The sequence below is a fragment of the Tursiops truncatus genome, chromosome 18 (assembly GCF_011762595.2).
Source record: "Tursiops truncatus isolate mTurTru1 chromosome 18, mTurTru1.mat.Y, whole genome shotgun sequence".
NCBI lineage: Eukaryota > Metazoa > Chordata > Mammalia > Artiodactyla > Delphinidae > Tursiops > Tursiops truncatus.
Genome location: NC_047051.1, coordinates 14107118 through 14131999, shown reverse-complemented (window position 1 = coordinate 14131999; position 24882 = coordinate 14107118). Strand labels below are relative to the sequence as shown.

The 24882-nt window shown below is 43.0% G+C and overlaps 1 protein-coding gene across 6 annotated transcripts in view; it reads left to right on the top strand.

The window, feature by feature from the left end:
* The window catches only part of LHFPL6 (LHFPL tetraspan subfamily member 6), a 252021-nt gene that overhangs the window by 197435 nt on the left and 29704 nt on the right, over positions 1-24882 (top strand). For all 6 annotated transcript variants that reach the window (XM_073795099.1, XM_033843464.2, XM_073795096.1 and 3 more), the window contains one exon: positions 352-450. In XM_073795099.1, the coding sequence (XP_073651200.1) occupies positions 352-450 (99 nt within the window). The remainder of the gene's footprint in view (positions 1-351; positions 451-24882) is intronic.

The following is a 24882-nucleotide window of genomic DNA, read 5'->3' as shown; positions in this document are numbered from 1 at the left end:
TGAGGGTGGAATGGGTTGGCTTTTTACAAGAGTGATTAAAAGGGCTTCTGGATTGTACTCCCTAAACAGGATTTGCAAGGCTTTTAATGCTTTAAAAGGGGAAGTTGGAACCAAACTGAGCTGTCTGTCAAGGTTGTTCTTCCCACCTCCCACCCCCTTTTAAGCAGACTTGGAATTGTTCTTGGAATTAAACTGAACTTAGGTCACTAAAGGGAGCTTGGCTGGTGCTTTCCCAAAAGCAGACCCCATGTTCCATTGTCACATTGCCTGTATTGGTTTCTTCTCCCTTGTACCTTTATCTAGGGCTGCAGAGGGGCATTGCTAAAGTCCCGTTGTCTTTTCTCTTTGCAGGCCTGTTGATCGGTGCTGGCTGTGCCCTGTACCCCCTGGGCTGGGACAGTGAGGAGGTCCGGCAGACTTGTGGCTACATTTCTGGCCAGTTTGACCTGGGTAAGTTCTCTTCATGCATAGTACTCCTTTTAGAAGAGAAGCTTCTCTGATCTTTCATAGAAGGAGAAGGTGGAAAAGGGATGGGGAAGAAAAACGCATCCCAGGATTGGAGCCAGCAGTCACGTGTAACAATACACATACATTCATTTATTCAACTGTTCAGTAAAGAGCTATGTAGAATCTACTGTTGGCCTGTACTGTGGGAAGTACTGTAGATACAAAGAAAAGAAATGGTCCTTGCTATGAGGAGTTAATATTCATTCATTCATTCAAAATCATATATTTGAGTCATTTCATGCACTAAAAGTAACTCTCTCTGTGGAATTCACTGGCTATTGGAGAAGATAAAGCAAGTACTATGATCAAGAAGATGACAGTCAGTGCTAAGGAATCTAAAGCACTTTCACTCCAGGGTAATACACAGCTTTGTGAGAGAGATGGGAATGGAGCTGGGTCTTAAAGTGACCCCGTGGATCATGTGGCAGGCAAGGATTACAGTTCAGCAAAGCACAGGGGAGGGATGAAGAAAGCTCGTCAGGGGACCATAGAGACCCAGGAAACAGGGTCTGTGATCAAGTAGGCCACAGTTCACACCTTGATGAAGGGCTCATGATTTTTCCTGTGTCCTAATCAGAAAATCTGAGCTATCTCTCACTTGTGCAGAGAATGTATTCTACTTACGTGGCAGCCTATAAAAATGTTTTGCATAATACGACATGGTTTGCACCATTGTAATTTGTAATGGTCAGCTAATATTTCCGTTGGTTGAGAAACCTACATTTACTTAACCACTTGCTTATTTCTTTCTAGTTGGGTATTTTGTCTACTCGGTTGGTGTTACGTAAACATATTGTAAGGAGTAGTTTAATGAATATAAGTCTTCTCTTGACTGAATCATTTTCTTAGGATGTTTTGCTAGAATTGGTGTTAACTAGACCGAAGATTATGAGCCCATAAAACACTTATCGCCAAATGATAGCCAACATATTTTTCCCTAATATATGGATAGACAGATTAAGTTTTTGACAATGAGCGCGTAATGAGTTACTAACTTAAACATCTGTCTGCTTTTCACATTAAATATTTCTCTCTAAGTAGAAAAATTTCGAGGCAACTGGTCTAACGGCAGTATTACTATATCCCAATTCATTTAAAAAATTTTTGTTAGAACTTATCACACACACACAAAAGGTACTTCTCTGGCAGTCCAGCGATTAAGACTCCGTGCTCCCACCGCAGGGGGCGCGGGCTCATCCCTGGTCGGGGAACTAATATCCCGCATGCCGCATGATGCAGCAAAAAATAAATAAATAAAAGAACTTATAAGAAAAAAATTCTGTTGGATACTGAGAAAAATGGGCAGATGTGATATCATATAAAAAGTCTCTGAATTTGAAAATGAAGCAATTTTTGGTTGACTCAATGGATGACAAACACCTGCTTCCCTCAAAATACTATTGGCTCTTTGGGTAGAGGAGATGGTGCCTGAAATACCACCCAATTTGCATGGATAAAAAAATAAGAGATTTCCCTCTGCCCATTCTTCCCTCATTGAAGGCGAAGCTGTCCTAAGGCTAGATTGGTTTGTGATTGTTGTAAATGCAGAGAAGGGGAAAATGCTGGCACAAAGTTAACCGCTAGCCTATCCTTTTTTTTTTATTGGAAAGCAAACTGTGTCCAGGGGAGATATTGCAATACAGTGTTTGGCATTTTTCTTTCTCTGGTATTTGAGGGATTCTCTGCTGTTTCACACAGGCCTCAACTTGGTTAGAATCCTGTTCTTGCTGGTGTCTTGCTGTTGTGTTTTGCTATATTAATTAGCAGGTTATAATGAAACTCAGATCCTGTTTTCGCTACTGCACCCCAGGATTTTACAGCTTCTCAGCATTGAGGATTAAAAATTTGAATGTCAAAATTAACGTTAAAAACAAAACACTTGCCTCTTTCTTTGCTAGTGATGATAATTTTCTTATGTTATAAACTCACTAAAGCCGTTTTAGCAACCTTAAAATTACAGCGTTGTTTTAATTTTGGCCTTTTTAGTTTTAAATTTCTCTTAGATTGGATGATGAGAAAAAAAGTCAAAACTGGCATTATCTACAGATAAGATGAGTTCTGGGTCCCCTGAAGAAGTATTTTGGCTTTATCGAGTTCCGTTTCTCCAGGTTACTATTAATTTTTCAGACTCTGTGATCTTTTCTTCCTAAAGAAGACCTAAAGGGAAACCGTGGGATAGAGATGTCACCACACGTCTCCCACCGAACTTCCTGTGTTTTCTGTCTTTACTGTTCCCTGGAACACTGATGAGAGCTGAACTTCAGGGAGTGAGTGAACTCAGAGATTACGGAGCAAACTTGAAGAGCCTAGGGCTGGGTTGGGCGCCGCCCTGTGCGTGGGAGGGCGAGGTTCTCTGGAAGGATGACTCTGTAGCCCGGTGTTAGTGGCGTACGCGCTGTAGCCGTGGCCGTACCGTCTTACCGTCTCTGCCACTTCTGAGAACCTGAGCTTGTTTGTGCGCCTCTCCATAGACAGCGTGTGGATGAATCTTTCCTCCCGAGGGTTGGGCAGGGTTAATGTGATGAAGGTTCACGGCCTCCTTATAGTGGAATGTGGGTCAACTTCTTGGCGTGCCGTTACTGAGCTGTGATTGCTGTCTTTAGAGCAGGGGTCCCCAGCCTGTTAGGAACCGGACCGCACAGCAGGAGGTGGGCGGCAGGCCAGTGAGTGAAGCTTCATCTGCCGCTCTCCATCGCTCCCCGTTGCTCACATTACCGTCTGAACCATTCCCCGCCCCCCATCCGAGGAAAATTTTTCAGGAAACCAGCCCCTCGTGTCAAAAAGGTTGGGGACCGCTGCTTTAGAGCGTATCCCAAAAGAAATCATCGTTGCTTTTGTTCCCACTTTGGCAGATTATTTAAGGAGTGCATTCATTCAATTATTCAGCAAAGGAATATTTATAGGGTGCTTTCGATGTGCCAGGCCTTGTGCAAGGTGCTGGGGACATGGCATCAGGAACGAATTTAAAAAGACACTATTGCGGAGCAGCTGGGCCCGTGAGCCACAACTACTGAGCCTGCGCGTCTGGAGCCTGTGCTCCGCAACAAGAGAGGCCGCCATAGCGAGAGGCCCGCACACCGCGATGAAGAGTGGCCCCCGCTCGCCACAACTAGAGAAAGCCCTCGCACAGAAACAAAGACCCAACACAGCCAAAAATAAATAAATAAATTAAAAGACACTATTTATTCCCCTCATGGAACTTAAAAACTAACAGGAAAGGCACATATGCTTAAATATATAAATATATGTGTGTGTGTGTGTATACACACACACACACATATATATATGGAAAGTGTGTTATAAAGGGTCAGGCACTGTAATGGGCACTGTGGTTGTCTTGCCAATATTATTCCACTCTAGTTGGTCAGTCTAAGCCAAAGTTTGGCAAATGTTTCTATAAAGAGCCAGAGTCAGATCATGAATATTTTCTGCTGGGCAAGCCATATGGCCAAGTACATGGTAAGACAGTTCCTATATGAATGGGTGTGGCTGTGTCCCAATAAAACTTTATTTACACAAATGGGTAGTGGAGCTGTAGTTTGAGACCCCTGACCTCAAGCAAAGCGTCCCCCTGTTGTGCCAGAAATGTCTTCATTCCATTTGTGCTCATTGATCGATTCCTTCAGCCGGTCAGGATATAGGACAGTCCAAGACTTTGCAGCGAGCAGCCCCATCCAGTTATCCTAGGATCCCTTGTAAATACTACCATTTTCTTGTTGTGTCATGTTGCGACATAAGGTGTGAAAAGCACCATTAATTAAGCTTGGGCATCCCACCTCTTAGCACTAGCATGGAAAGCTTAAGCTCATTTGGGCGAGTGAGACTGGAGATGTTTCCAGAGGCTTCTGAGAAAGATAGAATCACATGCCTAAGGAAGAGGCATCAGAAGCCGTGGTCTCCCTCCCTCTGGCAGCCACCCCTGACAAGGTGGAATAGCAGGAAGGAGCAGGCCGCAGGGCAGGGGCGGGCAGAGAAACCAGCCTGTGGGCCGGCATCCCTAGAATTTCCAGCCTTGCTGACACACAGTAATTCATTTCCTTACCGGGTAAAGATTGAGGCAGGCCTTCTCTTACTTGCAGCCCAAAGCAGCCCGGTTGGTGTTTCATTTAGTTGCTATTTCACCATTCAGGGGGCCCTGACCTCACCTGGGTGCTTCTTAAGGAGGTGTTATTTTTAGCTGAGCCCTCAAGGCTGTAGAGGATTTCGGTAGGTAAAGAGTGAACGTGGGCGTGTTTTAGGGTGACAGGGAGGTAGGTTGCAGGCAGGTCAGGGAGAAGAGCCGGGAAGGAGCCTGATTACGCACCAGAGGGGGTAGGAATCCTTGGGGGGCTAGGAAGGGCCTCCCAGGGAAAGAGCATTTAAACTGAGTCCAAAAATATGAGTACTGTTTAGGCAAGGAAGGGACTAGGTAAAAAGCTTACATTTGTGGTTGTAACATAATGTGGTGGGAGCCTAATAGAGTCTACTTTTTTAAATGCCTGCTTTCCTTAGAAAGGCACTTGGGAGAGAGTTTGTTTTACATTCATCAAAAACAGTTTTATCAGGCTATTGATTATTTCTCAAGCATTTTCATATCTTGTCAAGTCCCGAGCCTTGAAGCAATTTTGCAAAAATAACCACTTTCACAAATCAAAGACTGTTACTCTGCTTACCTTTAGATCACACTTATTTATGAGGAAGCCAGGGGCAGGTTTGAATTCACACATTTTCAAAACAGGGAAACAAGAATTTAAGGCACACTGCGTAATGAATGTCTAAATTCCCCCACTGAAATGGTATAGCTTGCCTTGACAGTCGTTCTCAACCTTGAGCATTGGAATCAGAGGTAGGCTGGTTGAGAGGATAGATTTTTAGTTTCTATGCCTTGGATATTATGCCTCTGTCATTTGTGTTTCAAACAAGGATCCCCGGTGATTCAGGTATAAGTGGTCAGCGACCATACTTTTTTAAAAAAGCCTTAATTTATATAGAAAAATTAATTTTTTGTATCTTGCTGGAATTTAGTTTAACAAACATTCATTCATTTTGTTTTATATAAATTAGGAGGCTTTAACTTTAGGTTACGAAAATCTGATGACAACTGGCTTAAACAAAGAAGACATTTAAGATCCCTTATTACAGGCCAGAGCCTGTAGGTGAACTTTAGACTTGACTGAGCCAGGGGCTCAAAGATGTTGTCCATCTCAAAGTCCTTCATCCTGAGGCTAGTTCTCCCCTTGGTCGGAAGAGGACTGCATTTGGCACTTGTGTCTCTAAGCATCCTTGTTCATGTCAAATAGGTGAGGGCGAGCTTCTCCCCCCGTAATGGAATAAAAGTCTCTCTCCTCGGTCTAGTTGGACCAATTTGTCACGTGCCCATCTTGAATGAATAGCTGCTGTCAGGCAATACCATGTACGGACTGGCTTCTTGCGGCCCAGCATGGATGTGTTCAGAGTTTTACAGAACCAGATTTACTGAGAAGTAGTGACATTTGTAAGTGGAAGATGAGGCTGAGAGGAGAAAAGGCATCTCAGTCTCTATCTTTTGTCAGACTTTGGTGCTCTGTGCTCCTTCTGTCATGAAGTCCATGGTTGTGGACAAAGGGACAGTAATGGTTTGTGCTGTGCAAGTGGTAACCATAATGGTTCTCTTTATTAATTTTTAAGAGAACAAAACAGTATAAGTGATAAGAATAATACATAGTGTAGCACAGCATCTTCACGGAATAAAAGCCCAGTAGATGTTTGCTGTTATTATTCACATTGTTTGTACAGGACCATTTTTAATGAATATTTGCTGATAATCTCTATTCTTCCTTTATATTCCATGCCAGCAAGTTGGGATTTGTACATTAAGCATAAGGGCTTTATCATCAGGTTGTCCAGTTGATTTAATTCATGCCTCAGAGATATTTTCATCCACCAAAGACTTTTCTAACTATATCCTTATGATCAAAAGTAGAATTTCAATTAATTTGTCTTGCTAATTTGCCAAGTAAATTTGAGTAATTATTGATTTCACTTTGCTATTTAATTTGATTGAGAAGCCATCATGTTTCCTGTCCTTGAAATTATGCTCTTGGCTTCTCAAGAACAGTACCATAAACTCGGAAAATTCAGAACCTCAGTGTCAGAGAAGATGAGAGTCTGTTTCTTCCAGATTTTCATGCCAGTGAAGAAATCTCTTCTCCTCTGATCTGAGCAATGACCATTGCACATCTCTTTGGACACGTCTCCTTGAGCTCTTTGACTCCTGACTCGTGTTTTCTCTCTTCAAATCAAACTGCACTTGAAAAAAAAAAAATGATTGGCAAGCTATGGCGGGGTCAGTGGGCCAAAATGGGAGCGAAAGCAGAAAATTTCTTTTTTGAGCTTTCTCAAGCTTGGCGTTAGTGGGTGTTTCTGAAGCTGACTGACCCAGTTTTCCTGATGTCCACAGAGAAGCTTCTATTTTTGCAGCCAGTAACAGGAGAAGCTGCTCTCAGCTGCTGTGATATTGAATAAAACAAGCATCCCTTTGGTCAGAAGTGAGAAGACTCCTGTGACTTACGTGGACATTTGAGGCTGCTTCATGCAGACCAAGCGAAGGCTTTGCCCAGGGGCTGCAGCCGTCTGAGCTGTGCGGGAGCCGGGCTGGCCTGCGAGGTGCTCCCAGAGAGCAGAAGGCAGCATCTGTTGCTCGGTTTGGGAAGAGACCCCTAACGCTTGATGCGTTTCTGGTCATTGCTTAAAGGTAATTGATGATACTATGATGAGACTGCGATTTGGGAGACTGGTTAGAGGTAAGGTGTTGAATATGCATTGAGATTTAGCCAGAGGTAAAGTCTTAAAGCAGTGATGATTTCCCGCCTCCTCCATGGCTATCATCTGGAACGGTTCCAAACTTTTGACACTTAAGTGCTCATCACTGGAAATCATTTAGAAGGTCCAGCATGAACCTATATTCCTTCGCTCAGCTCTAGTGCAGGAGGGTGACAGAGGGAAGCCGGGCAGCTGCTGTGAGTTAAACCAAGACCTAAACTGGTAGGCCTGGGGGGACCCATGAGAACATTCTGGAAGGTGATGCTGGAAAGGATGCTGGGAAACTGCCCCAGGCAGAGGAAGTCCGACTTGGCTGGTGATGAAGTGACGGAGCCCAGTGTCTGGGCATCTCCAAGGAAAAAACAATCAGCTTTGCCGGTCACTCAGCTTTCCTTGGGGCCTCATTTTCGGGAGATGAAGGATTTTCTGTGTTCATTTCAGAAAGTAGGGAGAAAAATCAATTCATTTCAGGGGCGTAAATTCAGCCCGCCCATTCCTGGGACCATGACAATAACATTAGAGCATGAACATTTCCACTTTAAGTTATAGCTGAGTAAATGCCTCTGATCCTGCTTTAGGAAAAAGCACCCCATTCTGTATAATCATAGATCCAATTCTATCTGCTTCCCTAAACACATCTTTGCAGGTCCCTATGGGACAGGATTTTTGCAACTTTGGTGCCTATCGCAGTGTTTGGCTCATAGCAGTATTTAATAGACATATTTATTTATTCAACAAATATTTATTAAGCACATTCTAGGTTCCAAAAATTGTGCCAGATACTTAGAATAAAATTATGAATTAGATAGATATGATTCCTACCTGCGCGTCACATATCTGCTGTCTACTCAATGGTTAAAAGGAGGGAGAGAGGGAGGCTGAGAGAGAAAAGGAAGGAAGAGAGAAGATAAAAAGGAAGAAACCCTATGGCTCATTTTTGACCACTAAAAAGCTGCCATCATGTTTCTGTATCTACTTGGCCACTGGTGTCCCGGTGAGAATCATGACATTACTCTCTAAGGGACTAATGGCCTAACCATCTCCTAGAAGGTAATCAAGTTCAGGGTCATAGTTTAAAAAACCAAAAGCCCTGGTAGATGAAAGAAGAAATTGCTTTAAATCTTTCCTTCCTGACGTCTTTTTTGGTCTGGTTATTTTAGAGCAGAATCTTGCCCATTGTTGTATCCGTGCCTTTTAAAAACCTAAAGTGGCTTGCAGTGATTTGCAGCGGTGGAATTCAGCGCTAGTGGAAGAAAGGAAATGTGCTTAGAAAACCTGCAGGAGATGAGAAATATGATTCTTCCCAGTAGTTTGGTGGCCATATCTTAATATTGAGATATTAGGATATATTAAGATATGGCCACCAAACTATTGGGAAGAATATGTTAGTCTGTCTTTTAAAGGTGCTTCTTCATTTTTTTTCAATGTTATCCTTTTCTAAAAACAAAAAATGATATACCTGAGTGGTGTGCCATTTTAGACTCAGTTTACGGAAGGAAGTTTAGGAGATTGAACTGGTTCATTCTCGTTATTCTTTTGTATTATGTGCTCTTTACTATTTCCTAGTATGTTTCGTTTGAATATTCGTCTGGGGGTAGAAATGCACTAACACTAAATCTAACGGGTTTTGATGTTTTAGATCCTCTCTCAGGAAGGAACTTTGTTTAATCGATTATGTTAACAATGACTATGAGAAGCAGCAATTAAGACAAATTGGCTACATGAACATCATCTTGAATCAATACGTAGATTTATTAAGTGGTTCTGATAGTTAAGGATTTAGGGATAAATCTATTAATTAAAAAGAAGAATCTACTGCCCACCCCCAACATCCCAAGCTGACAGTTCCTTCTGATAATGTAATACAACCCCTTTGGGAAATCTCCTACCACCAGCTCCCTGCCCTCAAGGAGATTACAGTTGAGAGATTTCACACAGATTTGTCTTAGACCATCCTCCTATCTAATTATCTATTCGTTCCGAATAGTAACACTGAGGAAAGACGTTTCACTGATGTTCCTGGGAGATGTGTCTGTATGAACGTTAGAGGAGAGCTCTTTCAAATCTTTGTATCGTGGCTCTTAATCTTGGGAGAAATATTTCTGCCCCAGAATTGAGAATTCACATTACTGTGTTAACTCCTCTGTTAGTGACCTTCCTGTGGGTTTTTGCCTTTGTTCTGTAATAGAAATAGAAGATAGAACTCTTAACAGGTCTCCTGTGAGGAAAGGGTCATTGGGAAGCATTATTGATTAATAACCCATCAAAAGTGGTTTTAGAATAAAACCAAAAATGTAACAAAGTAATCAAAGGGCTGATCTGACATTTCACCTGATTTTTAACCTGGTAGAATGTTGACAAAAACTAATTAATATAGAGAATTTGTAGAGTAAAATGCATTTATCAGATCTTTTCAGAAAATTCTGTACAAATGAGTTATTCCAGATAAATGAATTTTCCTCTTAAAGGAAAAAACATGGACTGGATTTGAATCTCCGTTTCACTCCCCAAGAGCTGTTTGATTCTGGGCAAGTTATTTGAGCTCTCAGAACTTCAGTTCTTCAGTCTCTAAAAGAAGATAACAGTACCTGCTTCACCTGCCTGTTAAAAGGATTGAAGGGGGTAGTGGAAGATGCTTTTGCACATGAAGACGTACAAATAAATATCAGTTCCTCCTTGCTGCCTTAAACACCAACACACTTCCTGCTTTAATCATGTTGGAAAAGTTTGAGGATGTGTCGTATACTTTTCCGTCGCTTTAGCCAGAATATATAAAAGATAAACGAGACTTAAAAAAAAATCATTAGCGGCTATGCTGTCATACGAAGTCATCCCCAAGAGCCATGGACATTTGTTGAGTGATTTGCCCTTTTACTAAATAACCAAGACTGAAAAAACTTTGAGTTCTTTCTGCTTTTTTTGTAGTTGTTTTGCAACAGTTTTATGTCACCCTGTCAGCGATTATTCATTGCAGTTATTAATTACCCCTTTCTCTCCTGTTCCTTCACTTCTAATCTGTGTCCTTTCTCAAGTCATCATACATCATCCTAGAAGCATGCTTTAAAAAAACACAGTTCAGCTCTGTTTCTGTGCACTGTGCATCTTTGAGGCACTGATTTTTGTATGTTCTGGACAGGGTTTTTTTTTCAACCTCTTGATTTGGGATCATGCTTTGGATAGCTGCTACGGGATATCTTAGTACGTAAGCTGCTTGGGTTAGCAACTGGGTGTTTTGATGACATGGGTAATTGAGTTCAATGTTACAGTAACCCTTGTTCTAGGGATGAGTTTTAACTTGAGGTCTCCAGACCGTTCAAGAAACCCAAAGTCCATCCATCAACAGGCTTCAGGGAATTTGTGACCCACTGAAAACTGTGCAAAGTTTATATACTTGCACATATGTGCTTTTTTCTGGAAAGAGTATTCATAGTTTTTATTTATTATTCAAGTGGATTCCTGGCACGTGAAGACTCAGAGCCTGTGGTAAACAGCATTTGGAAGTCTGACACTGGAAAGCTTTGAAACCTGAATTCTAGACCTAGTCTCCCAACAATCCTCAAATCTCCCCAGGAAGCTGGAAAGCCATTGGGTTCCTTTGACTCGATTTCATTATCTACCAAAGTGTTTGTCAGAGGGAGGTTATAGGGAGAAACATCTCTACTTGCAATAGGCATTATTGCAAATAAATACTCCCATACACCAATTCTAATTTGAAATCGTACCTGTGAAAATGAGCGTTCAACCTTCCTAAGGAATGGAAGATGCTTCCACTTAGAATCCTAACCAGGTTCTTTAGTGGGCAGTCCTCCACCATGCCTGGGGAGCACGTTGTTCTGAACTGTCTCTTCAAAGATGTTTGTATAGTGAGCAGCCTTGGAAGACAGTGCTTCCTGCTGGAGCGGAGGACAGGTGTTATTTATTGTTTCCTATAATAACGTCTCCCTCTGGGGCACAGTGTGGGTGGATTCGCTTGCAGCCTGTTATAAAAAAAGTGGGGATCCCTAAGCTTAGGTTCCTTAACGGTGACACAAACTTACTGAGTTTACTGCATCAGCCCCTGTGGGATGGAGTCTTCACCAGATGTGAAGCTCGTGCTGGTTGCTGTGCTGAGGGTAATAATCCAGTCCCCCATCTCCGATCCAGAAGCCTCCTAGCTTTTGCCAGCATCCGTGAAAGTGGGGCAGCCTAACTGGTTAGCTTACAAGTAGAATAAAATCTCAGATTCTTCGAAGTTCTTAAGACCACTGTTCCGATGCCTGTCATTCATTTAAAAATACCTTCGAATAGACAGACTGAGATGTGTGTGTGAGTTACAGGAAGTCACAGCTCAGGTTCAGATCCAGAGTGGAAACTCAAGGCTACTATTACCCATATCTCGACCAACACCAGAAGCCTCACTATTAGTATAGCCATGGTCAGAAATGGATTTTAATAGTGCAATTGGTGTTTCATTATTAAAACTGGTGTTTTAATGGTGGAATTGGATTTTAATGGTGGAATTGGTGTTTTACTTATTAGCATGATACATGTTAAAAATGGACTGTCATCGGTGAAACTAAAGATATTCAAGATTGGGCTTCCCTGGTGGCGCAGTGGTTGAGAGTCTGCCTGCCGATGCAGGGGACACGGGTTCGTGCCCCGGTCTGGGAAGATCCTACATGCCGCGGAGCGGCTGGGCCCGTGAGCCATGGCCGCTGAGCCTTGCGCGTCCGGAGCCTGTGCTCCGCAACGGGAGAGGCCACAGCAGTGAGAGGCCCGCGTACCGCAAAAAAAAAAAAAAAAGATATTCAAGTATATGGATTGGCTTAAAGAGCTAGAGATACTCCCTGTACTTACAGGAAAGGATTTAAACAGCCATCCAGGCATATAGCCATTATTGTAAGTCTGAAAGATATTTAAAATATTTAACAACCAGTGTGTCATGGGCCCTGACTATAATCCAAACCAAAACAAACGCTGGAGCTCCCGAGGGACCCTGCTCGGCCAGGCACTAGCTCTTTGACTCCTGGGACATAGGATTCCCCAGGGTTCCCTAGGCCAGAGGAGCGAGGGGCCAGTGGGGCGTGTGGAGAGCTTGGCGCAGTGGCTGTGTGTGCGCCAGTGCGGTGATACAGATTTTCGTATTTTGAACAATGAGAACAGCTTTACTACAGCACTCCAGCTGTGCCCGTTCTGTCCTCAGGAATGGCAGTCAGAGCTTGATCATCCCTAAGGACTCCGTTTCTAGTCTTTGGTTCAGAGGATTTGGGGTTATTTGTTGCCAGAAGGAACAGAATTCTTCCCGGAACCTTGCTTCATTTGCCTCCAGTGTGTCTTTCATGCAAGATGGTAGCCCAATCACTTAAAACGAGAGGCAGCTAGGATGTAACTAGCTCTCAGAACAGGTTGCTGAGCTGACGTGTGCCTGCTGTTTGATAAGTGTTTAACAAGTGTCGGTATGTGGAGCAGGATGTGGTCTGAGACTCGCTTTCATTATAACTTGGAAACGAGGTTGTTGGAGAGTAGCTCCGCCTCACCATCCCTCTTGCTTCTTCAGTGGGTGTTGTCATTTACCAGAGTCTCAAGGTTGTGCTTGACCAAACTGGATTAAGTCCGTTCCCAAGAGCTACCTTACAAGCAAGGAGCGATCATCAAGGGAACCTTCTGGACCGAGGGCAGCTACCCAAGATCAAAGCAGCCCTTGCGGCCACACATTTCCATTTCACTGGATACAGAGACTATATTCAGAGGCTGCTCGGTGGCCGATGAAAGCGTGACAGGTGCAAACGGGAGGGTAGATAAAATGCCATCCGGCTGGAAACCGGCACCTCTTCACGTGGGATTGTTGGAAGATTGGCGGCAGGCACAGGCCACACTGGGAAGCAGCAATTAGAGACAGCCTGGGTCCTTTCACACTCATCCATGAGTCAAAGGAGCTGAATTTCAGGTAGTTTCAGCCTTTATAAATGGCAGCTATAGAAAGAAACCAAAGGATAATCTTTATCGCCAGGCACTGAATAAGGCACCGCTGGTTATCTCAGCCACCTCCACATGGAGTTGGGATTCTGTGTCAGTTCACAGCATGAGCACAAAGGCCAGTGGTACACATTCTGTGTATGGAGCCAATGTGTGTGCCTTATCATCTGAACAACGGCATTGTCTCTAGTGAAACTTTTAGGGTGGATCCGGTGCTAAGGGGCAAGAACTAATAAACCAGCGCGCCGGCAGAGACTCAGCTGGCCAGACTGGACAAAACGTAAACCGTCTTTATGGGTAAATCGTGCAAATGTATAGTAACAAAACTATCCACCGGGCTGTGGAACAGAGGTCCATTTGATTGGTGTGATCATAAGAATTCAGATGCTGCTGCACTCACCCTACTTTTCTGAACTTCAACTGAAATGTAATCGCTTTTCTGAAGGCACTGGGGTATTTTTATTTCTCTTGCTGTTCCTCTGTTTTGTGGGAGTGCTGTGTAGGCAAGGCACCTCTGCCACCATTTTCGTGGTTATGTGATTCTGACAGGGGTTTCAGGATAAGACGATGCAGCGCCTGATTTAGTGTAGAGTTTAGAAGGAAGGACCCTGGATGGATCTGACATGAAAGAAAGCAATAAGCAAGTTTGGTGTGGTACGCAAGGGAGACCCCTGGGTGCCCAGGTGTGAGTGGAAGTGAAAAAGCATCGGTTCCCAGGCAGCCACGCCCAGAAAAGTCACCTGGTGTTCTAGTTCTCAGAGCGTCCAGTTTCTCTGATGGACCCATCTCGGCTCTGTTCTCTATCCCACATAACACTGCTCCTTTTCTGTGAAATTGTGATAAAATATATATAGCATAACATTTACCATTTTAATCATTTTAAAGTATACAATTCAATGGCATTAAGTACATTCACAGTGTTGTGCAACCATCCGCACTGTTTCCAGAGCTTTTTCATCATCCCAAATAGCATCTGTACCCATTAAATAATAACTCTCCATGATCTCCTACCTCCAGCCCCTGGTAACCACTCTGCTGCTTTCTGTCTCTATGAATTTGCCCCTTCTAGGTACCTCATGTAAGTAGAATCATACAATATCTGTCCTTTTGTGTCTGGCTTCTTGCACGTAGCATAATGTCTTCAAGGTTCATCCGTCTTGTAGCATTCTCCCCTTTTTAAGGCTAAATAACAGTCCACTGTGGACGGACCACGTTTTGTTCATCCATTCATCTAACCCTGCTCATTTGTATCTAGAGCTGTTTTCACACTAGTGATTTACTTAAATGGACATGAAGTCCATACGTCTAAATGTACTGGTTTGCTGTTAAAAGAGGTTGTTGCTTTGCTTTTTTTCCCCTCACAACTTTGTAATGATTGCTTTAGCTATGTGAAATTAACTTTAAATGTGCAAGCAGGTAATTGCGTAGTGCAGAAACTTATTACCCAAATAGGACTAGATTTTTGGTTAAGAATAACCCAGCATCAGCACCCCGCTTTAGATTGGGACCTGGGAAATGTTCCATTAGAAACAAAGAGAAAGACTCTCCTACTGAAGAGAACACATTCAAAAGATCTGGGAAGGTCACTTTAGTCTCCCGGGCCGCAGGGTCCTCATCAGTGAAATACAGATGACCTAGATCGAGAATCCACGAACTATGAGACAAATCTGTTCTGCCTGTTTTTTAAATAAAGTTTTATTGGAACACATTTATGCTCGTGTGTTTACTCTGTGTCTGTGACTGCTTTTGACCTAAAATATTTACTCTCTGGCCCTTTTGAGAAAAAGGTTGCCAACCCTTGCTCTAGATGGTCCTTTTCCAGTATCCCTTTGACTCTAAAATCTGTGATGATGTGCTAGGTGGCAGAAGGAGTGAAGAAAGAATAAAGTCAAAAGGACACAGAAATGGAGGTTGATGCACTGGCTCTTGACGAGGCTTGAATGTAAAAATGCCTCTGTCCTGTTCAGGTTTAATCCCTTTACTGCAGTCCTCATTCCTCCCGCCTTCCTGTCTTGCCTCAAGCACCCACGGCTGGAGCTGCCTGGGGACAACTTTGATCGCACATAAAAATCCCTATGGGGCTTCGCTGGTGGCGCAGTGGTTGAGAGTCCGCCTGCCGATGCAGGGGACGTGGGTTCGTGCCCTGGTCCGGGAGGATCCCACATGCCGCGGAGCGGCTGGGCCCGTGAGCCATGGCCGCTGAGCCCGCGCGTCCGGAGCCTGTGCTCCGCAGTGGGAGAAGCCACAGCAGTGAGAGGCCCGTGTACCGCAAAAAAAAAAAAAAAAAAAAATCCCTATGGTCTTTCTCTTTTGGAGCACATGCTTAGCTTGTGTGAACCTTCTATATATAAATTGGAAAACCCTTTTCCTTCGGTAGGAAGGAAAGAGTGTATAACCCCTACATCTTCCCAGGCCCAAGGAATTTTGTGGAGGAAAATCGGTCCTCTGTGCCCACGTGCTGCTCTGTTCTCCCCCAGGGAACATCCTGGAGAAGACAGAGCCCCGTGCTCAGTTTCCTGGGTGTCCTGCACATATTCCTCCCAGTTGCCGTTTCACAGCGTTTCATGATCCATGCTAAAATGTCCTCCTTATTTAGGTGGGTTAAATCCACAGGCTGTTTGTTTCATTGGCTGTCATGTTTTAATTACACAACAAAAATTGTCATTATGCAGATTTCTCATGTTGCATGCCATATTTTACCAACGTATTGAGTTCTTGCTCTCTATACTTACAAGTATAAAATTCTCCCACTGGTTTTATTTTAATTAATTTATTTATTTTTGGCCATGCAACATAGCTTGCAGGATCTTAGTTCCCCGACCAGGGATTGAACCCCGGGCCCACAGCAGTGAAGTGCGGAGTCCTAACCACTGGACCGCCAGGGAACTTCCCTCCCACTGGTATTATATGCAGATCCTCAACCCATGAAGGGATTACATCCCAATAAACCCATCGTAAGTTGAAAATACCCTGAGTTGAAAATGGATTTACTGCACCTAACCTTCCTACCATCAGAGCTTAGCCTAGCCTACTTTAACGTGCTCAGAACCCTTACATTAGCCTACAGTTGGGGAACATCATCTAACATAAAACACTTTTTTATAATAAAGTGTTGAATATCTCTCGCAATGTATTGAATACTGTACTGATAGTGAAAAACAGAGTGGTTGTAAGTATATCGGTTGTTCACCCTCGTGATCGCCTGGCCTGTTGGCAGCTGTGCTCACTGCCCGGCATCAAGAAAGGGGATCAGACTGCACATCACTAGCCCCCGGCAAAGACCAAATTCAAAATTCAAAGTACGGTTTCTACTGAATGTGTATTGTGTTCATACTGTCACAAAGTCAAAATATTGTAAGTCAAACCATCATAAGTCAGGGACCATCTGTGTATGTATATATAGGTATATGTGTGCGAGCACATACATATTTGTGTCTACATATATAAAGCTTTATATTTATTTCATTTTGGTTTTGAAATGATTTCAGATTTATAGAAAAGTTGCAAAACTAGTACAAAAACTTCTCATATGCTCTGCACCCAGATTCCCTTCGTGTTAAGTATCGTCATCATATTTGCTTTGTCCTTCTCCCCCTCTGTCTTGCTCCGTTACCTCTCCCTCAGACAGGACGCCCCATGCCTAGATACTTAAGTGAATAATTCCTTAAAATAACTTTCCTTTATGTAGTAGTAAAATGATCAAAATTAGGAAATTAACGTTGATACAGTACTTTAATCTACAGATTGATAAATGTGATTATAAAATTACACATGAGAGAGATGGAATTTATTTTTCTCATAACGGGTATTGTTTGTTCTGAACTTTATTTCTACTTCATGGTTTTCCATTTTCAGAAAAGAACAAACATAAAGTAGTATTTTAAATCTCCAGGTGCTCAAAAAGTTTTTTTAAAAAGCTTGCTGTCCAGATCTACACTCCGATATTAGAACTTAAGATTCCAGAAAGTATTCATAATAAAAATAAAAGTGATAATAATAAATCATAATGTCTTTTCTCCCCTGATGTGTAGTTTGGGGTCAGAACGACTGAACCTTATATCAAGTCCAGCTGCTGTTCTTTTCGTGAATTAGAGCAGCTGTGTAAGTGTGGGACCTCAGATAGGCACTTTCTAGTAAATCCCTAAGTTGATGATGGCTAGCACTGTTTCCGTGGGAGACGGTAAATAGTACCTGGGAGAACTCTTTTTTTCTTTATTTCTCAGGTCCTCACCCTAAAGGTGGAGCCAAAAACATGTCTATAGGGACAAGAGAGACACAACAAAGCAAATTAAAATTATGGCTCTCTAACAAAATCTTTGTGGGAATCCAGAAGAGAAATTTATGCCATTGAATAGAATAGAATGAATGTGTAATTTAGAAGGTTTTTTCCCCCTGAAACCTGAGACCCATGTAACATGAACTCATATTTGAGTACAGTCCTTGCACAGCAGTCATTTCCCGTCACGTCCTCGTCTGGCCAGCCCTATCAAAATTGACTGTAACATATCTCCTTAGACGCAGTGCTGTTATGAGTGCTTTGCAGAAACATATCTTATCTTTTCCAGAGAGTAAATCCCTGCTCCCTTGGACGTGCAGGTTACGGAGAGTACTTACAAATGCCATAGCTTGAGTGTGCCAGCTCTTACCAATGGACACATATGCGTTATATGCTAACTCTTTACATTCCTGGATACCTCCGGGGAGAAAGTAGGGCAGACAAAGAAGGTGGAGAGTCTTTTTAAGAGTCTATTTGTAGAAGTGGGTCCAGTGCTCCAAGCTAGACCCTTATACACTGAGATGTACTATGTGTTTGGGGGGAAAAGGTACTGTTCAACTCCCAGGAGAGTTCAAACCCAACTGTCCAGTCCCCTAAACCTGGGAACGAAGGGGCAGGAGAGGTAGAAGATATAGCCAGCCTCACTCATGAGAGTCAAGAGTGGAAGTTCTTGAGGAGAAATGCTGGGTCTGTCCACTGTGCTGCACTCTGGAAACAGGAGGCTGAAGGTGGCCTCCGCTGCCTGGGGCGCTCTGTGCAGACTCAGTGCTCAGTCTTTGGAGGGTTCTACCATTGCACGTCCCTCCATACTATCTACTCTTGGGAAGCGCCCATGGGGTGCTGAGATCCCATTACTGAGATCTGCTTGTGGACAGTACCTCCTAGAGTACATCTCAGGGAGTACAGTGTAAATGGTGCCCTGAAGTTGTGTCCAGGTCGACCCTGGTCAGCAATGTGAGTTTATGCTTCTCGTCCTAAACAGACAGAAACAAGCAAAGAGCATTAAAATGAGCCGCATCTCACAAACTATCTTCCCTCAGCCTTTTTACTTCTACATTTTTGCCCAGCGATCAAGTTTGAATTCCACTCTTCTCTTTTCAGACACAGGTGTCATTTTAACTCCTCGTTCCATTAAAAGTTTGAATTAAAGCTTTTGTGTGTTTTAGGTCAAATGTTTAAATCCTGTTGTTGTTGTTTTTCACTAGCAACACCTCTGTTCAGTAACTTCCCAAAAGAACAAAAGGAATTGGTCCCACTACAGATTCTTTTGTTCTTGCTTTTAACAAGCACAGGGCAGACAAGATGGTCTGCATATGAAGAGATAGGAAGGAATTTACTCAAGAGGAGAGACTTCCACCCATGGTATTTAAGAATACAAAAGTTGGGCTTCCCTGGTGGCGCAGTGGTTGAGAGTCCGCCTGCCGATGCGGGGGACACGGGTTCGTGCCCTGGTCCGGGAGGATCCCACATGCCGCAGAGCGGCTGGGCCCGTGAGCCATGGCCGCTGAGCCTGCACGTCCGGAGCCTGTGCTCCGCAACAGGGGAGGCCACGGCAGTGAGAGGCCCGCGTACTGCAAAAGAATACAAAAGTTTTTTTCTCTACAGATCCCTCCACCTTCCTGTCTTCCTGATTTGTACAGCAAAAGGGATGAAATCTGACATGCCTGCTTCTTCTCTACACAAACTTTGCATTGATATCTTTACATGCTGAAAAACTTTAAATATCGCAGATGAAAGATATTCTGCCTGATAAGTGAAGGCAGTCAGCTTATATCTGGACTCAGTGAGGAAAGAAGTGAACCGGGAACGGGCAGGGCTCAGGTTCAAATGCAGAGCATGGGGAAGGTCGAAGACACAGGGAGGTTTGCGTTGGACAGCATCAGTCGGGGGCAGGACTACCTGTGGGACCCTGTTTTGTGCTTAAATGAGCACTGGGACAGCAGGAGGCCCTGTGGCAAAGTCTCTGGGTATGAGGATGGCGCGATGGCCAGGGGTTTACAGGCAGAGGGGAGCTGGAGGGTGCCCAGGGCCTGGAGCCCTTTCTCAGCTCCGCTCCGACGGGGGCAGGTCAGAAACATCCAGTTTGACAGCGTGCCCATAGCCAGTTATCACCCAGGAAAAATCAATTATCTGAATTTGATCAAGCAAGCTTATTGGACCCCACTGCCTCACATCCTCTAGGGGGATGGGATTGCCAAGAGAGTGCCAGTTTGGTTTCATTGGCCCTGAAATTGGGAGAGCCAAGTCTGCAAGATGCAGGCCTTTAATAACTAGAATTGTGCAAGGTACACACGGGTGCATGGAGTCTTCTAAGGAGACTGGTAAATTCAAAGATGCAAAATATATCTTTTTTTAAATTTTTTAATTTAATTTTATTTACTTTTTATACAGCAGGTTTTATTAGTTATCTGTTTTATACATATAGTGTATATATATGTATATATGTGAATCCCAATCTCCCAATTCATCCCACCACCAGCCCCCCCCAATCAGTTTCCCCCCTTGGTGTCCATACGTTTGTTCTCTACATCTGTGTCTCTATTTCTGCCCTGCAGACCGGTTCATCTGTACCATTTTTCTAGGTTCCACATATATGCATTAATATACGATATTTGTTTTTCTCTTTCTAACTTACTTCACTCAAAATATATCTTATTTCTTTGTGGCATGTAAGTTCTAGCAGAGACAAATGGGGACAATGTGATACAGATCTTCCTAAAACATATCTGAGCACACAAAAAAGTTTTGGAACTGACTCAAGTTCAAGCTTCATCATTTATTTGAGATACTGGGCCAGTGACTTATCTTGCATGTTAACTCAGTGTCTTCATCTTCAAAATGGGAATGATATTGAGAAAGTATAAACAGATTTGCTTCTCTAATTTCTTGACAGTATCATAGGCAAAAATGGTTAAATGAGATGCCACTTCTAAACTGGTTAGCACCTGGCTCACAGGCTGTCCATGACCGCTATTATATAATTATTAATTTCAGATCTCTGTTCTCAGCACAGGTATAGTGTCTGATAGCCATTCACACCACAAATACGTATCAATTGTCTGCTGTGGTCCAGGCATCATTGTACTGAGCTTTGGGATACAGGAATGAGACAGGCAGTCACATGGTAGGCTGTGAAAGAGTAATCCAATAGAACTGATCACTGGAATTTCATTGTTATTTGTAGTAAAGCTGGGTTCTTTGTACCTTTTCTTCTGTCTCTGTTACTAACAGGAGATGCGCTTAAAAACTAATTTGAGGCACCCTAAAGAATCAGCCACACCTCTCCCAGCCATCTTCTTCCCGGGGCTGCCCTGGAATGCAGCCACAGAACCTTTTCCCATTGATTAACCTCTATTTTATCTGTCAAGGGTGGCATTCCCCGTCGTTGAAAGCAGCAGTTTGCCAACCCAGTGCGCTTGGAGTCCTGTTTGATGGAGCATTACAGAGAGCAAAAGAGAAAGTTTAACAGATTTGCTTCTCTAATTTCCTGAAAGGATCCCAGACAAAACTTGTCCTCTAGCAAAAAGCTTTCGATTTGCATTAAAATAACAAGAATGTTTTGCCACGACAGGGGAAGTGAGAGGCCAGGGAAGAATGGTCCTGTATTCCCTGGTTTCCTTTGGTTCCGTTACTACTCGTGGACTACAGTAAGGTTTAAAACATATTAACTTAAACATCTGCTCTTTCCTAATAGCCTAATGTACTCAGAAAGACTTTTTCTCCTATTACTGTAAAACACTGCTAATTTCTTCTTATTGAGCGTGTGGGTTTTAACAGTGGAAGGAACCGTGCTCAGGAAGAAGAATCTTTCTTCTCCTTTGAAGAAATTCGAGGTACATTTACATTTATAGTTTCATGAAAAAAACTCCCTTTTATATCTAGTTAATTTCGTTAACTGAATTTCTAACAGACGTGTGTAAAATATACAAGGTATGGCTTCAAAATAATGCAACTGATGTGAGTGATACTCAAGAATCAGTCTTACTAGAACATAAGCTTTGTAAAACCAAAGATGCTATCTGTCTTGTCCCCTCATTGGTCTCCTGTAATATTGCAACACAAAGAGTAGGTGATCAAGACTTACCAATGGTTGTTGACTATCTCACATGTCTCTACACCCGCGTAGATGAACATTTGAAGAGGAAGTCTCCAGGCTTCCAGCTCTCAAACTCTGGAGGTGGTCACACCCAACCCCATCTCTTGCTTACACGCACAGTGGCATCCATCTCTTATTTGAATGATACTTTAACGAGACCCAAATCTGCTTACGTTTCTCCATTACATTTCCCATCCCCCTGGTGCAAAGACACTCTTCCCTGGCCTCCCACATTCAGGCTTGGCTAGCCCCTGCTCATCTGCCAGGTCTCAGCTTAAATTTCACTTCTAGTTTAAGGCTCTCCTTCACGGACCTCACTGTACAAAAGTCCTTGTGATTTGCTGTCTTAGCATCCTGCATGTTTTTTCTTCAAAGCACATATCACAATTATCATTATATGAATATCTAAGTAATTACTGTTTAATACACCCTTGACTAGACGATGGCTTCTTGATAACAGGGGCTGTATTTATCTTTTTCCAAAGTAGATCCCTCGCATCCAGTGATTCCTAGTTGGAGTGGGCGGTTAAAAAATATTTGTTGTGGGAGATTGGGACTGACATAGACACACTACTACATATAAAATAGATAACTAATAACAATCTGCTGTATAGCACAGGGAACTCAGTACTCTGTAATGGCCTACATGGGAAAAGAATCCTAAAAAAAAAAAAGAGAGAGTGGATATTAACTGATTCACTTTGCTGTACGCCTGAAACTAACACAACATTGTAAATCAACTATATTCCAGTAAAAAATTTTTTTTAATTTGTTGAATTTATGAAAGAATTGAGGGAGGGAGAGAGGGTGGGAAGAAGGGACTCAAGAATCAGGGGATGGATGACTTAGTGTTTCTTTAGATTGGCCTAAATTTTATTGACACATCTTGATCTTACTACACTGACCTTGACCATTTTTTGTTTCTCTGAAGATATGTGTGTGTGTGGTATATGCTTTTGTATATTCTTTTGAAGTTAGATTGATGAGCTGGCCATATTTCTATACAATCCAAAATACCAGAATAAATCTTTATTGATTTAATAATGATTTATTTTATCAATTACTTAGCAAACCAACGTCTTCATATCTGAAACAGAGGAATAATTTTCTTTTAAATCACACTGATCATTAGCTGCTCATTTTGGATCTTAGCCAGTTGCTAAATTTAAACCACAAAATGTATAAATCACACACATAAACTAGCACGTGTGTGTAATTAGCAGCAAGATTGTGTAACATCCTCAAACATTTTCTATGACAGTACACTTTTTGAGTACCTTCATTTGGTGTCCTACCTTTCCATTTTCGTATGATGGACGGTTGATCTGCTGAGTTGACTACATGTTTTATGACACAAACAAGAAAGGCTCCAGAAACGTAACAGTTATTAGAAATGGCACATACACACTTATCAAGGCAAGGAGTTGGATTGGCCCCAGGAAGATGATAGCATAGCAAGGATGTGCCGAAGGCTCTATCCTGGCTCTGGGTGTTTCAGGGGATGGCAGGGCTTGGGTGGGTAGGTGGATGGGTTAAGCCTCTAACAACTGAAGAAACTTCACAAACCCTTATCACGTTAAAGAAAAACAAGAAAGACTGTGTTCATTTGCTCTTCTCTGAAATTGGGTTCCCCAGAGCTGAGACCCTGAGATGAGGATTCCTGTCCAAGGGATCAAGGAAATGAGCTGAGGAGAAACCAGGAGGAAGTGGGAAAGCAAGATAGTGAAAGCGTAGACACGAAGCGAGGGTGCAATTCCAGGTGAGGTCCCAGCCTCAGTCTGGACTCTTACGAGCTCTGGAACATTCATGCCACAGCAGAGTTTGTCCCACCTGGAGGCAAGAAGGAGGGCTTTCAGACTCCTGCACCAGCCCGTCAGTGGCTACCAGTCCCACCAGGGGTACTTCAACTTTCTGAGAGTTGGAACAAAGTGGCCCCCCAGCTCATGGGTCCTCTGAAGAGGGTTGCAAGTATAAGCTGTTAGGAGCAAAGTACAGTCAGTAGCTGATGGATGAGAGCCCAGAACCAGCAAAGGAATTGGGTGGAGCATCTGCACCAGCTGCTACAGCAACCCTGCCAGTTCAGAGCCCCTAAGGTTCAAGCTTACGCTATTTTATTGACTTTTCTAGAGGAGTGAAAAAGTTATGCTGTCTTTCCTGGGTTCTCTGATAGTCAATGCTTTAGTAGCTTTTTTTTTTAATCTTTATTTAACACACGTGACTACTGTTACATACACTATTATTATAATTATTATTTTTAAAGAAGATGTTGGGGGTAGGAGTTTATTAATTAATTTATTTATTTTTGCTATGTTGGGTCTTCATTTCTGTGCGTGGGCTTTCTCTAGTTGCGGCGAGCGGGGGCCACTCTTCATCGCGGTGCGCGGGCCTCTCACTATCGCGGCCTCTCTTGTTGCAGAGCACGCGCCGGCTCAGTAGTTGTGGCTCACGGGCCTAGTTGCTCCGCGGCATGTGGGATCTTCCCAGACCAGGGCTCGAACCCGTGTCCCCTGCATTGGCAGTCAGATTCTCAACCACTGCGCCACCAGGGAAGCCCACATACACTATTACTAAATAGCCTCACCAACTACTTTTTCTTGAGTGAGTGTCCGATAATTAGTAAAGAATTCTGTACTCCACTTTTCATGTTAGGTCATGGAAGATCAACACCTTATTATTAATGAACAACTGACTGTGTTCTGTGTTATGAGCCTTATACTGAATGGACTGACCACAGATTTTGCTGACTTTTTGGTTCTAAACCACCTGCCATCTCTCAGTTACCTATTAATTCTCCCTCCTAGATTTGTTTAGTCCAGCTAAAGAATAATTCAAAATGGAGATTATTCCCAAGACTCACAGCCACAGTAGCCTATGGTTATCAGAAAATCTGGTCCATGAAGGAGACTCTGTTACCCTTGAAAAGACTGATTCTATCTGTCAGTATTAATGGAGGTCGTTGTGCCAGTGAGACCCAGCCTGCGGTGGAGATGTGCTCTTTCAGGATCTATTGTCCTTTTAAATTGAACACACTCTGTACAAAGCTATAAATGCACAGTTGGTTTGGGCACTTCTCTCCAGAAGTTCTGTGTCAAATGAGACTGGAGTTACTCTTAAAATCCCATACTTTATTTTTGAAAGACTAACTGTCTGCCTACTTTGTTTCCTTTCTTTCTCTCTTTCTTTTACCTTGTCTTTCATTCAGCATTTATTTACTGAGTGCCTACTGTGAGCCAGGCACTGTTGTAGGGGTACAGTAGGGAACAAACTA